At 37.3% G+C, this 16976-nt stretch overlaps 1 protein-coding gene across 2 annotated transcripts in view; it reads left to right on the top strand.

The window, feature by feature from the left end:
- LOC122793613 (neuroblastoma suppressor of tumorigenicity 1) overlaps positions 1 to 16976 on the top strand; it is a 359029-nt gene that overhangs the window by 259838 nt on the left and 82215 nt on the right. The window contains exon 3 of one of the 2 annotated variants that reach the window (XM_044061792.1): positions 7398 to 7595. In XM_044061792.1, coding sequence (XP_043917727.1) covers positions 7429 to 7595 — 167 coding nt within the window. In that variant the 5' untranslated portion in view covers positions 7398 to 7428. The remainder of the gene's footprint in view (positions 1 to 7397; positions 7596 to 16976) is intronic. The other variant, XM_044061791.1, reaches the window with a different exon arrangement.

Here is a 16976-nt window from a genome sequence, read left to right on the forward strand (position 1 = left end):
TGTATCTCAGTATATACATCTCACCAGGCAACAACATTACCACAGCTGAAAATATCCTACACTGGATTTCTGACAATGTCCTCCATGAAACCTTCATCTTCATCAACCCCAGGGACTTTATTCATCAGTTTGGCTTCACCCAACTAATAAGCTCCACCAACAGAATTAACAAAAACAATAACAGGCAGTCCTCACTGGAATGGATATTGACAAACAAATCTCATAATTTAAAATCAACTGTTTCCTTACCAGATATAATAAGTGACCACCTCCCAACAATAAAACAATGATGTGGTTCACCCAAACAAATAATCTCTAAACAGGTACGTAATTTAACCAAATTCGACAAAGACACATTTATTACAGCCCTGTGCACTGCAACTAGAATGTGTCAAGAATAATATCCCTAAATGAAATTCTCTTCAATTACTACTTCCTAAAAATACTAAGTGGACAACAGGGATAAAACCTAATAGCACCATGGCTAACAAAAGAGACCAAACAGCTCATGCTGCAAAGAGATAAAGCATGGAAAGAATTGTGTAAGAATAAAACACAACATGCCTACCAACATTTTACATATCTTAGAAATTGTACTGAGATCTTTGATAAATTTGACATGAAATCATACTACAGCAATCATCAACAAAAGTACCAAAATGGCACCAAGGTTTTTTGGTCCTCTATAAATAAACCATTACACCCCAACCATACCACTACACCCTGTCCTTCTACTTCAAACAACAAAGGGTTCACTGTCACTCAGTTCAACACTTATTTATCCAGTCAGTTCTATCATTAGTCAATAACCACCTCAGTTCTCCCCTCCAACTTCCATCTATTCTTGAAAGCAGCACACTGTCTTTTAGTTTTCAGCCTGTCCCAACATCAACCCAAAAAAAAAAAAATTCCTGGCGAAATTAAAAGCAACAACATCAGCTGCCAATAACCTTCACACCACATTCCTCAAAATAGGACCTCTCTTTTCTCTCCATTGGAATCGCTTTTCAACTGGATCCTTCAGTGAGGTTTTGTGCACAAGGAATGGAAGATAACTACAGTCAATCCCCTGCACAAAGGAAGTCCAGCCTCTGGTCCAAGTAACTACAGGCCCATAAGTGTGTCCAGCCTCATACGTAAGGCCATGGAAAGAGTCAACATAGACATGATAAATGAGGACATAGTTGATATGCATATCCTGGCCCTATCACAGTTCAGCTTTGTTAAAGCAAGGTCCTGCCTATTAAATCTGGTGGACTTCTTTGAGAGGGTCACCAAAACAATGGATGAGAGCAAGACTGTGCACACAGCTTACCTCAACCTGGCCATGGTTTTTGATACAATACCCCAACCAGGCATTATAGACAAGCTCACTAATTTAGATATAAACCCTTTTGTCATCCACTGGGTAGCCAACTGGCTCACTGATAGGACCCAGGAGGTCAAAATAGGTGAGGTCACCTCCACCAAGAGGTCTGTCTTTAGTGGAGTCCCCCAGGGCTCGGTACTGGGCCGGCTCCTTTTTGGCATCTGTTTCTCTGAGATGGACTCAAATGCTGAAGGTTTATGGCAGACTAAGTTTGCAGATGATTGCAAGCTGGAGGTTATCATCGACTGTCCTGCAGACACTAGCATTCTTGCAGAAGGTCTATCTCTGACTAACAAAAGGTGCCAAAGCTGTGGTGTTAAACTCAATGCTTACAAATACATAATTGTACCCTTAGGGAAGTCAACCATCCTGTCTAATTACAATGTTGATAATACACCCCTAAGAGCTGACCCAGTGGTTAGGGATCTGGAAATGAACATAGACTGTAGCTTTACCTTTGACCATCACTTGGCCACAGTAGTGAGGAAATTATTTTATGTTGTTCAACTTCGTAAGGCATCTAGGTCCAAACAGGTCATTATCCCACTGTACTCCTCCCTTATCAAACCAGTCATGGAGTATAATCTTCCTTTTGGTATGTACCTGACTAGGCTTATGCAGCAACTGGAGTAATCTCAGAGGTTCCTTATAAAAAGAATACAAGGTGTAACAAACGTTGTGTTATGCAGAGCACCTTAAAGGCCTTTCTCTCTACTCTGTCTCCTATAGATTGTTGAGGGGTGATCTATGCCTGGCTTACAAGGTATCCACAAACATTACACTTATGAATCTCTTGTGCATTTGTAAGTCAAAGAGTACCAGTAATGCAAGGTCTAGGGACTTGAATTTTGTCTGTAACGTAAACAGAACATGCTGGAGAGACAGATGTGTGTCCCAGAGACTGCCCTTCCAATGGAACAGGCTTCCCATCCATGTGAAGTTGAGTTCATCTATTACCCATTTTAAGCACAACCTAGACCGGTGGATGGGAAATAGGAGATTTACACCGGTCCTGGCACCCATGTTCATTATAGACAGAGGTAGCTTATAAATGCCTGGCCCTCAATGTCCTATTTAAATACAGGACATCATTTTTTTTCAGGAAAACTTGGCTAGGCTTAGGAAAGCCCCCTCTCCCAGGTCCTTAGCCTAGTAACAATCTGTCAATCTGTGAATACTCGGCCTACATATATTTAATATTTTCATAAATAAAGTTTATATTGCTATGACACTTGCCACTCTTGTACAATATGGTGAGAATTCTACTCTTGTCTGCTCTGCCCCATCCATAACAAAATTACAGGAAATCACTCAAAAATCTTTCACTGACATAAAAACATGGCTAAAAATTTCTAACTTGCTGGTCAATGCCAAAAAAAACAAACTTATGCTATTATTTACTCCAAAACAACACCTTAAACAGAAACACACATTTCATTATTACCTCAAGTGATAACACAAAAATAGAAACCTTAGAATCAAAATAGATGACAACCTCAAATTTGATCACCACATACTTCATTCCATCAAGAAAACTCACTAAAAACTCAGCTCCCTCTACAGGGCCGTATACTACCTTACAGAGCAAGCAAGGATTAACTTAGCAGCAACATACCTCCTTCCTTGTCTATTATATGCTTCCACTTTTCTTACAAATAACAAAACTGCATGTACAACTAAACTAGCCTCCTGATACTACAAAATAGCTAAATTCACAACCAACCAACCTTATAAAACACACCACTAACTTGCATTAAACAATTAAACTGGCTTGAACTCCCAAACCAGTTGACATACAACTAATCATTGCCCACAACCCCTTGCACTCTCCAGAAAAGAAACAGCATTATAAAATACTTGACTGTACTATTCACCCACTGGAGACTTTTGCTCTAGCAATAAACTCGTATTATGTATCAGTAAGACATTCAACACTGCTGAAGACTCTGTCTACTCCTATTATATGTTAAAACTCTGGAATGAATTCCCCACACAGTTAAAACAGCTAGAAAAACTTAAATAGTTTCAAAACTTTGCTTAAACAACACCTATGCCAAAGCTAGCTCTGTTCTTCCTGCTCACCTGGCTACTCAGATTACATTTCTCCAACTCTTATGGCCACTTTGCTGTCCAGTCTTTTGTACCTTATTGCTCCTCCTCATAGGATCATAGGAAGTTACTTGGCTATTGGCTCTGAGGCCCTTATAAGCCTAGCCAATAGTTTAACCCATGCATAAACAAATCAGCACCCAATGCCCCTGTCCAGCAGGGCCACGGGTAGAATCCCAGGGGATGTACTTTCTATTTCCCATCCAGTTATCCAGATTGCGCTTAAAAAGGGGTAAAGAGGTACTGTGCTTGACATGGAGAGGGAGTCTATTCCATAGACAACAATAATTTCCCAAACTCTTACTCTTCCTGTTTTTCTCACACCCTACCACTAACTACAATTCATCATCCTGCTCATTTCCATAATTTCCCCTTTCATTCTCTCTTATCATCAATTTTTAACTTAAGTTACTACTCATCCGTCTGTAAATTATTATTAACCTCAAAAACACTCCAGTTTGATCTTTTCCCTTGAGGCATCATGCTGTAAGTACATTAACTATTATATTTTATTCTCTCTTTGATAATTAGTCAATATATATTAATTTCTCTCTTGTTTTTTGTGTTAAAATGCTATGTTCATGCAAGAAATATTTAAAAATCATGTAAATAAGCTCATGTACAGATGTTTTACCTTGCAATTATAAATGTTCATCCAATGTAACTTAAATGTGGAGCTTTTCTTCGTGGGCCACCGCTGAATATAGGTTTATCCAGTCAGACTTTTCCTGGTCAACAAAGATAAAATAAAATTAAATAAAATAAAAAGTAAATGTCTCCTATTTTGAAGACAGAAAAGATTTACTTTGTACTCTTTCCGGCACTATGGGGAGGTCCATCTTATTTCTATAATTCTATTGGTATTCACATTGCGAAACACCCTCTCATTCTTTTGTTATTGTCATTCTTTTTTCCTTTCTGCTATATTATCTTTTTCTTCAGAGTTTACCCATTTTTCTCTTTCTCTGAAATGTACTCTTCTATATTGCTCTCTCTTTTTTTAGAAAGTTTGCAGGTCTGTTGCTTAAACCAATTTCTTTTTTGACCTGTAAAAACCGGCAAACACCATGCATTCAACATCTTATAATATTATAACATCTTCTATAAGGTAATCCAGAAGGCCACGCTCTTTGTTTGTAGCTTCTTTGTGTACCTCATTTGGTCAGTATTTTGTTAGTCATCACTGCCAGGGTCTTTGTTTTCTCCTTCACAATAGCAGCAGCTGCTGACATGCACGCTGACACCTCTCTGATGCTGAGGACCCCTTCTACAGTATAGGCTCTTGATCAAGTTTTCTTATTTTAATATACATTCGACCATGGGGGACATATGTGGGAGTCTCATAACCGTCACAATGGATATTTTGTAAAGGCTGAGTGCCCAAAAAGACATTACTGTGACCCTACAAATGAACTGTTTCTTTTTTTTTCTTTTTGTTTTTTGTAGAGACTTTGTCTTTCCATGTGACCCTATACAGGGTGACACCTTCTACAATTCCCTTATTTAAAATCAACAACAAGTAGAGAGCATGTCAATCAGTGTCCAGCCATCTAATAAAGATGGTGGGTCTTTTCAGAAAAGAAGATTCATGCATTTACTCAGGTTACCCATTAAACAAATAAAACATTTATGATGCATTAATTGTGAATATGGTCCATATAGCAGAGGACAAGACTAAGCACCGTAGTGCTTTGGCAAATCTTGTTGATATACTGCTGAGGAGGCATTGAATATGACCGTGCTGTTGCTTGTTTTCATTTTTTCAACAACATTCTCTTATTTTCCAGATGTAGTAACCAACAGAAATAAATACAAAGCCCATAAAATAACATTTGTAATCAAAATGTAAAAATATAACTTGCATAATAACACTGGTACAATCCAAGTACAATATATACCATCTACCATTAATAAGCCTTGAAACAATAAATATGAATGTTTCTGTGATCATTTTAATTGCACATTTTTTGAATACCACTTTATCAGGTAAACATTTGTTTGTTTGTGTCTTTCAGCTTTTCCCGGTTAGGGGTCGCCACAGCGGAACTCCGGTCCGCTAATGATTGGCAGTAGATTTTTTACGTGCCGAGTTTGCCAGCCCTGATGCACAACCTTCAATGAAGGTACGCCCATTCACGCATGTCTCCCCACAGAAGACACTCTAGCTGAGAATCGAACGGGACAACGTCTTGCTGTGAGGCGACAACGCTACCACAGCACCACCACCGCAGCACAATCAGGTAAACATTGCAAACATATAATTTCCCAAATGTTACCATATTGTTTAGAAAACTTGGCAAAACATTTCGAAACCTTAATGGCTTCAAGTAAGTTTATTGAGAAACTGTCCCGTGTTTTATCAGTGTTTACATAAAATGTTATCCTCACATATCAAGTTCATAGTGACTTGACATACAGTTTTGCCAGTAAATAAATGTTTTGTATCAGTGCAATTTTATATCATGACATTCCTGTTATATGAATACGCAGCAAAGAGTAAAATTATGAAAGGAGTAATTTTATTTGCCATACTGCAAAGGTTTATACATACACAATAATATATGTCTGTATATGCACACTACACACACACATACACACACACGCACGCACGCACGCACGCGCACACCCACACACTCACACACACACACACACACACACACACACACACACACACACACACACACACACACACACACACAAACACACAAGCTCACACTTGTTTTGAAACGTCTGAAGAAAAGGATATTTTGAAGACCTGTTTTTTTTCCGGTAAAAGATTAGATAATGAACCTGAAAGCAGGGCAAAAGAAAATCATATATTTTTTAACTAATAAAATCACCTACAGTTGCATGCACTATTATAGGTAGCCTGTCATTCAGTCTGGTATATTGTAATGAGCTTCCTAATATGGTCTTGTGTGGTTTATCTTATCAGCTCATCATAGTTTCATCGTTTAACTATCTTGCTGTTTGATGCAATAGAGGCAAGGCAGTTATATGCCAGTGATATTACCTAGGTGTCAGAAGCCTACATAGTTTTGTATATATAACAATTCTGCAAGAGTAATAGTCTGAGCTAAAAACAAAAACTGTAGGAAAAGCTAAAGTAAACATGGCTTCACTGTATGTGCAAGGTTTTAAGCTCACAGACTATGATCCGAATGATTGCGATTTATTTAGGGTCTAATGCTCTTCATCTGAGTCCTTGAAATATACTTCTGTGTCACAGTGATGCAAATCATCATATTAACTGAAAAGGGAGCTTAGACTAGAATGTAGGAGTCATGATTATGCAGAAACATGTAATTCATTTTACTGCATACTATAATTACCATTTCACATGGTGCTGCCTGCATTGTTTCCTTTGCTACATGCCAATACAGTCTGATTGCTCCTGGCATTGGTGCTTTCTTCAGGTTTTCCATTTTGCAGTTTATGGGGTCATAGGGCGGCCATGGTAGTGCAGCAGTTAGCATTGTCGCCTCACAGCAAGAGGTTCTCCAGTTCGATCCTCGGCTGGGGTGCCTTCTGTGCGGAGTCTTGTCCTCCGTGTGGTTGTGTGGGTTTCCTCCGGGTGTTCCGGTTTCCTCCCACATCCCAAAGACAATGCTGTAGGTGGATTGGATACTCTAAATTGGCCCTAGGCATGAGTGCATGCGTGTGTGTGCCTTGCGTGGAAGGTTGGGCGCCGGGCTGGCAACTCGACACTGTAAAACTCCACTGCCAATCATGTGCGGACATGTGATCCGCTGTGGCGACCCCTAACTGGGAAAAAGCCAAAAGAAGAAGAGTTTCTGGGGTCATAGCTTTTATTCATGGCTGTTCCAACTGATTTCCTTAATTGATGTTAATAAACGAGATTGATTATTCTGCATTACTATTTGTTTTTGACAGATTTTACATGTGTTATTTCTTCCTTAGGACCTTTTTTTGTGGAACTGACAGCCACAATGTTGTGGGTTTTGACATTTGCACTTCTACAGGGCATTGTTACAGCAGCTCCTCCTCCAATAAACAAATTGGCCCTTTTTCCAGACAAGAATGCCTGGTGCGAGGCAAAGAACATCACTCAGATAGTTGGGCATAGTGGTTGTGAGTCAAAGTCAATACAGAACAGGTATGTACAACCAAAAGGAATTTGGTTACATCAAAGTTTAACAATTTAAAACTAGAGCTGAATTTTGGCAATATCCTCAATTTTTATATATTTTTACTATGTGGATAGATTCTCTGTATGTAGGAAAACAATAAACATGTCAAATAATATGCCTTTTCTTGTGGGACTTCATGTTTGTTGTGAATTCATAGGTAGGCTCCTGTAACTTGATTAACCTTATTTCTGCATTTTTGTCTTGATTTCTTATAAAACAGAACTGTTAGAAATCATCATAGTCAAGCATAATGTATTTTAGTATTATATTAATACTGGACATGTTTAAAATGTATGGTATCAGACCATTACACTGAAAATAAAATATTGAAAACAACAGGTTTGTCACTTTAACTCTTCTAGCCCCAGTACTTTTATTTTAAACCAGGCAGGAAATTAAAACAGATTCAGCTAACCTCCAACAATAATGTTTTTAGTAAAATATGTAGTTAAATATGGACATAACAACCTTAGGTATTCAGAATGCTTAACAGTTTTTACAGCACTTTAGAGAATTAGGTTCAAACACAGAACTAGCACATACAAAATATAATTCACTTTAATCCACTTTCACTTCTGCATTAACAACTGCAGACATGAATATAAAGTATCTCATGATACAGAAAAAAACATTTTTGACATGGTTTGGGAAGAAAAGATTCATATTTTTATATTTCCTTCATAAGAAACTCTCTGATAGGGTTGTAGCAGTAATTAACTGCATCTTGCTAAATAAATTACTTTCTACTACACTGTGGTATCCCTGGGATTCAGAACTAATTGTCACGGTGTGATCTGTTAAATAGCATGATGAGTGTTGGTGTACAGGGTGGGTGATTCAGGGCCATTTGCGGCCCGATCATGCCAGGCTGCAAAAATACCGCAGCCTGCATACTATGCAAGTAAGCATATAATCAGATCAAAATGAGCAACAGTATTGAGTCGGGGGTAATGGAGCATGCAAAGGAAGGTAAACAATATGGCAATGTGACTCAGAAATGTATAAATTCATTCTGATAACATGTTTCTTGATGTTCTTGGAGAGTGAGAGAAAGAGAGAGAGATGATGAAAGCATGTTAGGGGTAATACCAGTTTAACAGATATGTATAGTTAGGTGGCTGTTCTTGCAGCCAGTAGCTATGATGTTCATAGATTCATAAGTGAATTCTAGGGTCTATATTAGAATGACAAAACCTCACTTACGCGAATCCCAAAAGGCCGACACATAAACAGCGAACCACATGAACACCCAACATCCTGAAGTGCGAAATTCAAAATGCCGAATCGCCATAGTTGTCCACACCATGTTTAGTGAGATAAAACATCAGTAGAAGATTCCCTTATCTGGTATAGCTCCCCTAACGTAAATGTGCAATAGTTACTGACCTTAGGGTTAGGGTGCAGGTTAAGTTAAGTGCATATATAGTAATACATTCATATTTATTTTGTTTGGATAGGCAGTACGTAGCGGGCGGTGGAGTTGGCCAAATATGGCAATTCAATATTTTGAATTTCGTGCTTAAGGACGTTTGGTGTTCTTGTGCTTCGCTGTGTATTTGTCGACCTTTCGGGATTCGCATAAGTGAGATTTCGGCATTCTAATATAGACCCGAATACTAGGCTAACTGTCCAGAAGGACCATTTTAAGCCTAGCCATTTTATCCCATTAGGCATTCAAAATGCCCTTAGAATGATTTTTATTCCTATACTTCCCATTTGTGAATAAATGTTTTTGTTGTACCCCATTGCACGTAGCACCAATGAATAATCTGCATGGGTCTAGAATTCCATGTTCTTCATGATACAGCAACAATAGACACAGAAATATAGCAAAACACAAGCCTCTTAGCTTCCCTTAAGGACACCCCTTGAACCTTTTGTAAGAACAAATCCAAAAACAAATGAAACAGAGTGCAAACTGGCCGTAATCTTTTATTATAAAAGGGGGGGGGGCATTGTCAGTGATTCTGAGTATGCAGAGTTAAGATGGATCATATAGTTGGCTGCTGACAACCCACCTGGGTTAAATAGTTCTGTACCTTTAAAACCAGCCTTAAAGAAAAGGCGGGTCAAGTATAGAAAGTAATTGGTTGCTTTTAGAAATGTTTTAACATTTAAAGACTGTCATGATTATGTGAAGTTTGTCTGATGAAGGGGTTTTTAACCTGAAAGTGCTTATGTTTTGTAATAAAAGATTACGGCCAGTTTGGACTCTGTTTCATTTGTTTTTGGATTTGGACACAGAAATGGTGGACATCTGTTTGTGGACAGAAGCACCATGCAGGAGCTGGCTGAGATATGCCATCCCTCACATGCAGACTTGTGAGATGTATGGAGTACCCATCACTGTGGACACCAAGGTATGTGTCACTTTGAGAATGTTGGCTATAAGGATCTCTAGTAACCAATGGGGGACAAAGTGAATATATCCCAGGTATCCAGTGCAAGAATACTGCACTAGTTCCTTGATGGCATGCTATAGTATATACAGGAGTATGAGTGGTTACTATGCTCTACAGAGGAGATAAACAATATTATGCAGGCATTTCATGAAATAGCTCATTTCTGGTACTGGGAGTCATTGCCATCAAGGCCCCATCTAGTAAGCTAGAACAGTAGTGTTTCAGCCATAAGGGATTTCATTATATCAAATTCAAGGTGATCTGCAATCCACAGATTATAATATGGCTCCTTGCTGAAATGCTGGCACTCAAAATGCTGAGTGCCGACATCACAAGAAAAAAAAAGATAAAAAATGTAGAAGAGTTGTTGTTGTTTGTCTTTCGACTTTTCCCGGTTAGGGGTTGCCACAGCGGAACTCCAGTCTGCTAATCATTGGTAGTTGGCTATGTTTTGGAGGGTGACAAGCCTCTCTGCACTCACTGATATGGGGGAAAGATCTCCACATCCCCAAAATGTGTATCTACTAACTACCAGATCACCATTCCTCGCAGAAAATGAAATATTTTGAGAAATGGCCATATTGGACTTAGTACATCTAAGTCTATTTTTACAGGCCATTTCTCAAAATACATTTCATGAATGGATACCATATAATATATATAATGCTTCACGGCACTACCTAGGAAGTGTCCATTACCTCCACATCTGGCACATATCTGGCTATATCAGTGATTTGCGCAGGGTGACTTTTCTGTAGGCAATCTTATTGGTGATACCAGACATGACCTGGAGCCATGGCTAATGACACCAGCAAGAAATCCACAGACCGTGGATGGAATCCACACAACACTGTCTTGTTACAGACCAGATACATAGTTGTACATGTGTATGCATTAATGAAGGCCCACTTGTACTGCCTAGATATCTCCTATGGAGTCCTGCAGCACGATCCTGAACTACACAGTAAAACATTTGCTGTTAATGCAGTATTACAAAACATGCTGGCATGTAAAAAATATTGCAGCAGACAGGAATTCAGGAAAAGGATGCCTTGGAGGATTTTGTTACCTATTATGAGATGAAACAAGTCATGGTGTAGTTTGTGGAATGGCAACTTGACACCTGCATTGGTCATTTCGAGAATGTCCTCTTACAGTTATCAGAGTCACACCACTGCCTGGCACTGCTTATTGTGTCGTCTGGAGGTAGGACTCCGTCAAGGTGATAGTCACAGAGGGGACTGACTCCTGCCTAAGACAGTATGAGAGAGCTGGGCCCTACCCTATCCTATCCTCTGTCATGGTATTACCTTTCCTTGTGTGTCACCTCCCTCCAATGTGTCTAGGCAAAATCTTTACAATCACCAATTGTCCTCTCTTTGTTAGTATATGTCCATCCATTGTCAACCCCCATTGTGTAAACATCTCCCCTGGTGGTCTTTGTCTATTCTTTGTGTTTGTTTGTCTGCCGCTGTTCTATCTTGATGCCCTATTTCCTTTCATTTCCTTTCCCATTGCATTTTCCCCTTATACTCTTCTTGAAAAAATAAAAAGTAACACCTGTCTCAAAAAAATCTGTACCCTTCCTCCCTCCTCTTCCCATACTTTCTTTCCTTGCATCCTTCCATATGTTCCTTCACGTGCTCTTCTCCCTTTCTTTCTTTCTTTCCTTTTCTCCTACTATCTCCAGATTTTGATGAATAAAACTGACAGGGACCTTGCTTGGACTGGCTCTCTCTTTACTTTGCCTAGCACTGAGGTACTGTGATTGAGCACACATATGCCCACATGCATGCAACATGCCCACTACTGCTCAGTATGACTTCAGCAACAACAGCCATAGAAGACTTTCGTATTCACTGACAATGTTATCTTGTGAACTTTCTTCCTAATTAGTTAATAGCTGAGAAGCTAAATGCCTCTTTATTGATTGCTAATTACCTTGGAGCTGCACATTCTACTGGATGTTGCTATGATAGTCTTTTCACATCCAAGTTAGACATATTTTTAAATCTTAAGGTGCACCATTTTTCCTCTGGCAATGCACAGCATAATTTTTCCCCATGGCATGTGAAAAATCATCAGAGAATTGACAGTTTTATGCCAGCTAGTTTCTGGTTCTTTTTTAAAAACAACCAAAGTTGCATCATCTTATTCATTCCAGAAGATAACTAAGAGTTAAATAGATGTAACTTTTTAATTATATTTTATTGTATTTATTTATTTCATTTTACAGTTTGATAACTGGGTGATTGATCTGGTCTACAAATCCTTCAGTCACAACCTGGGTACAATGGCACAATAGTCACGTACAATTAACAAAGGTACGCAATATATTTGTTCAGGCTGAGACTGAAATAAGGCCATTTGGAACAGTGCTCTAACCTGGTTACCAAACTGAGTAAAGAAACAAATAAATATTTCCATAATAAGACACAGTCAGAAAAATAAAGGTGGAAGTATTTACATAATCTACACTGCAGGAATTATAGGTACCCATAATTGTGTTTTAGCCACCATTATGCCTGACAGATACATAATCACAACTTTGTTTGGCACTCTGCTTGTTCTGGAAATCTTTAAAGAGATTTTCCTGAGCAGACCTATGCACTTGACCCCTCAGAATTTACCAGAAAGTTGAGGGGGTGAAGCCTAGATGGTTAACCGAGAGCAGTGAATTTTGAGAGCTCCATAAACTAGTATAATAATATAGGAACGTTTTATTATTTTTAAGTTTAAAAAATCAGAATTCTATAGATAAACTACTAAACAACATAAATATCAATTTTGGTGGAGATATACAAAAATTTTCCTGTCAGGTAACTTGGAGATATATTGAGTCACTGAATATAAACAACTCAAGGAATTCTCATCCAGATGCTGCTTTGAAAAAAGAACTGCAATTGATGACATCTACTTTACAGGAACGATCTTTGAAGATGGATGGCTTTAAAAATGACTTAGAAAACTTCAAATTAAATTCTCAAAAAAAGACTGATACTCTTAAGGAACTATTACAGCAAGACCATACAAAAATAGCAAATATAGAGACTTCTCTAAATGACATTGAAGGGAGACTCAAACAGGAAGAATTCCAAAAAGAATTTCTGCTTAAACTTTAGTAACAGGGAAAGGAGAAACAACATAAGGATCTTTCGCCTGCCTGAAAACACTGAAGGAGAAGACATTATTTCATTCTTAACAAAATGGATTCCTGATTTTTTAGACTTGAAAGAGGGACTTTCATTTGGAATTGAAAGGGCGCATAGAGCACTGAGGAAATCTGCTTCTAACTCAACAAATATTCCACCTAGATTCATAGTTATAAAATTTCCTTCATTTCTGAACAAGGAACTAATATCAAAATCTGTTTGGAGAAAACCGCCCTTAAAATACAATCAAAGCCTTATAAGGCTTGACAATGATTATTCTTCCAGAATACTAGAACAAAGGAAAAAAGTCTGGCCAATAATAAACCTGTTGAAACAAAACAACATTAAAGCACAGCTGGCCTTTTCAGCAAAGATAAAAATACTTTTTGCCAATGAGTTGAGAACCTTTAATGACTTAGAAGAAGCTGCTACATTCATCAAAAACAACAACATAGTGTCTATTCCAGAAGAAATGGAATGGATTGCCCCTACTCTTAAAAGATTAAAAGAAACAAATCCTTGGACTGCTGCTAGAAAGAAGAAACAAAAAACTGACTCCAAGATAGCTGTCCCAAAAAATAACTCTTACAACTACATCTTTCAAAGTATCAACTGATATGGTACATCATTTGCATCTGTTTTTATTAAAAAAAGGAGGGTTTCTTAAACAACTGAAAAACAGTAGTTATTTATTCAGAATGTTCAAAGAGTCCAGTAATTCTTCACAAACAAAGGTAGGTCAAGATGGGTTACTATTTACATTATATATAGGCCAAACAAAGCAAAATATAATACAAATATAGAAGTTTCTGTTCCCCTACTTGAACTCAATGAATACTTATCTTGTTCATTTTTCATTGTTTTACTTAAAATAATTTAAGTAATTAATTAACTAATTCAACAAGGTACCATTCATCAGAGTTCAGACTCAAATGTAACAAATTAACATCATATATAATAGCAGTAACAGTAGAGTGTTTTAAAAAAATGCTGTCATGGAGACTAATGATTTCTTCAGTTAAAGTATGATTTAGAAATGTCATGTATATCCTAGTTGAATAATAGTAGCAAGCTCTTAGTACAAATGTCATCATTATTCTGTCTAAATATAGTTAATATCAATTATGGCAGGTATCACAGCTACAAGTGCTGTTTGATCAATCCTGATATGGTGTCCGTGGATGCAGTTGTGTCTGGCAGTTAGTACAAATGTCATTATTATTCTATCTAAACATACTTAATATCAATTATGGCAGGTATCATAGCTTTGAGTGCTGTTTGATCAATCCTGATATGGTGTGCGTGGATGCAGCCATGTCTGGCAGCTAGTACAAATGTCATTATTATTCTGTCTAAACATAGTTAATATCAGTTATGGCAGGTATTATAGCTTTGAGTGCTGTTTGATTAAGCCTGACATGGTGTGTGTGGATGCAGCTGTGTCTGGCAGCTGTTGTATGTTGCCGTTTTCATCTCTGGGAAGCTGTGGGTTGCGGCCTGTGATCGAGGTTTACTGATGCTTGTGTATTAGGAAGTGAAATTTGGTGTTTTAGCCTGGATCCAGGGGAAGGGAATGGATAAAACTGTGATTTGTGATATCTTGGCAGAGAATAATTTGTTTATACATCTGCTGAGTGAGAGGTGGGATGTCTGAAAGAATGTGTTATCTCTTGTTGTAGCGGCTTGTTGGGAGGTTTCTTTTTTTTTTTTTTTTATCTGTTTGCTCTCCATTCTTTTCCTGGCTGCTGCCTAGCTGAAAGGGAGGGAATTTAGGCTTGAAGTTGCAGTGAAGTGAAGCTTTGCTTCAGGTGCATTACGAGCCTCTGGTATGCAGTACACAGACACACTAACAAAAGCAGACACTCCCGGGTTGCTATGGTAATGGAGACAGAGTGATGATAATGCTTAACAGCTCTAAGGAGCCTCCAAGATGATTCTTGGCAATGTTTTTGGTTTAAAAAAAAAATATATATATATATATATATATATACATATATATATATATATATATATATATATAAGGGCTGTTTTAAACCACATGTACACATATTGATGGTCTCTCAACACTTCATTTAGCTCATTAAGTTGATTCTTGATAAAAAAATAAAATAAAAAATAAATAATAAGCGCAATTTTATATTTAAAATGTATTTTGGTCCAAACACATTAAGGGCTTACATAAGAGTGGAAGTCTGAGTTATTGTGAAAGACTAAGAGCACTTGGTCTTGTGCAGAACCCTTTGCAGTGGTCTGGGAGGTGAGCTTGCTCTGACGTGTTTGGAATATGGGTATAGCTGATTCTAGGGGTGTTTGGGGTTGCCGAGAAGTGCAAGAGAGTCATCAGATTTCCTTTGTGGAAATATCTGTGGGAATGGAAGGTGTGTTGAGTGGTTCACTGACAGAGTGGCCACTGCATGGAACAGGCTGGTAAAATGGAACAGGACAAATATTGGTTTGGATATTTTAAGAAAAGCCTGGAAACACACCACATGAATCAGTGAATAGTATTCTGGCAAAAACTGATGGGTATTGTTGCCCGTGCTTGAAGTACTATGTGTGTATGTAAGGATGGAAATATACTTATAACAAATAAGAAACTAGAAGGGTCTCATAATTTAAAGTCTATAGACTGTATAAACATGCTTGGAAGGAGCTAATAATAAGAATAAGCATTACAGCTTGTGGTCTCTCAAATAACTAAGCAACAACCAAAAAAATACACAATAGTTATGTAATGTATGATTTTAGTAAATCTAGATGTAAAATATATAATCATCATATAAGATGAAGCAGTCTGCTGAATTTAAATTTTAAAGACAGGATTTAATAACATGGGCTTGTGTATAATAACACTACTGTCTTAACTTGTCATAAATGACATGCACTGCATTGTGGAAGCATGATGATTTTCTTAGGTAAGTAAATATGCATAACAAGTCATGTAATTCCTTTAACTTGAATTGTAGTTTTTGTAACCCATCTTGACCATATATAATACTTAAGCAGTTACCAAGGTAACTAATGTTTATACATGACATCAAACTGACAAAGTTGTTCAAGAGAAACAATAGAAGCCTGAACTTGAAATGTCACAGAATGTAGCAATCATATTCTGAACAAATAATATTAAATTGACAATAGACACTTGGTTTAATAACACGGGCTTGTGTATAATAACACTACTGTTTTAACTTGTCATAAATGACATACACTATATTGAACATCAAGGAGAAGCATGATGATTTTCTCATATAAGTAAATGTGCATAAATAGTCATATAATTGCTTTAACTTGAATTGTGGTTTTGTAACCCATCTTGACCATACATAATACTTAAACTGTTAACAAAGTAACTAATGTTTTATACATGACATCAAACTGAAAAAGTTGTTTAAGGGAAACAATAGAAGCTTGAACTAGGAATGTCACAGAATGTAACAATCACATTCTGAACAAATAGTATTAAATTGACAATAATCACTCAGTTTAATCTTTGCTGATTATATAAAATAGAATGCTGCCATTTAAATCTAAAAAAAATCAGTATATGCCATAAAATGGCAATTTATGAATATGGAAAGGAAACATTTAATCATTAATCACAATAAGTGAATTTGTTGTTTTTAACCTATAATTTCACACATTTTATAATAAGAAATGACAGATTTGAAAATCCTTATGTGTAGGAAATGGGGGAAGAGGGATGCACTGATAATTAAAATGCACTAACTTTCATCAATGTTCACATAAAACAAACTTGATGCTTTAAATAAGTTAGCAACAAGCAAAGTGA

The sequence above is a fragment of the Protopterus annectens genome, chromosome 2.part0 (assembly GCF_019279795.1).
Source record: "Protopterus annectens isolate FY-2018-M chromosome 2.part0, PAN1.0, whole genome shotgun sequence".
NCBI lineage: Eukaryota > Metazoa > Chordata > Ceratodontiformes > Protopteridae > Protopterus > Protopterus annectens.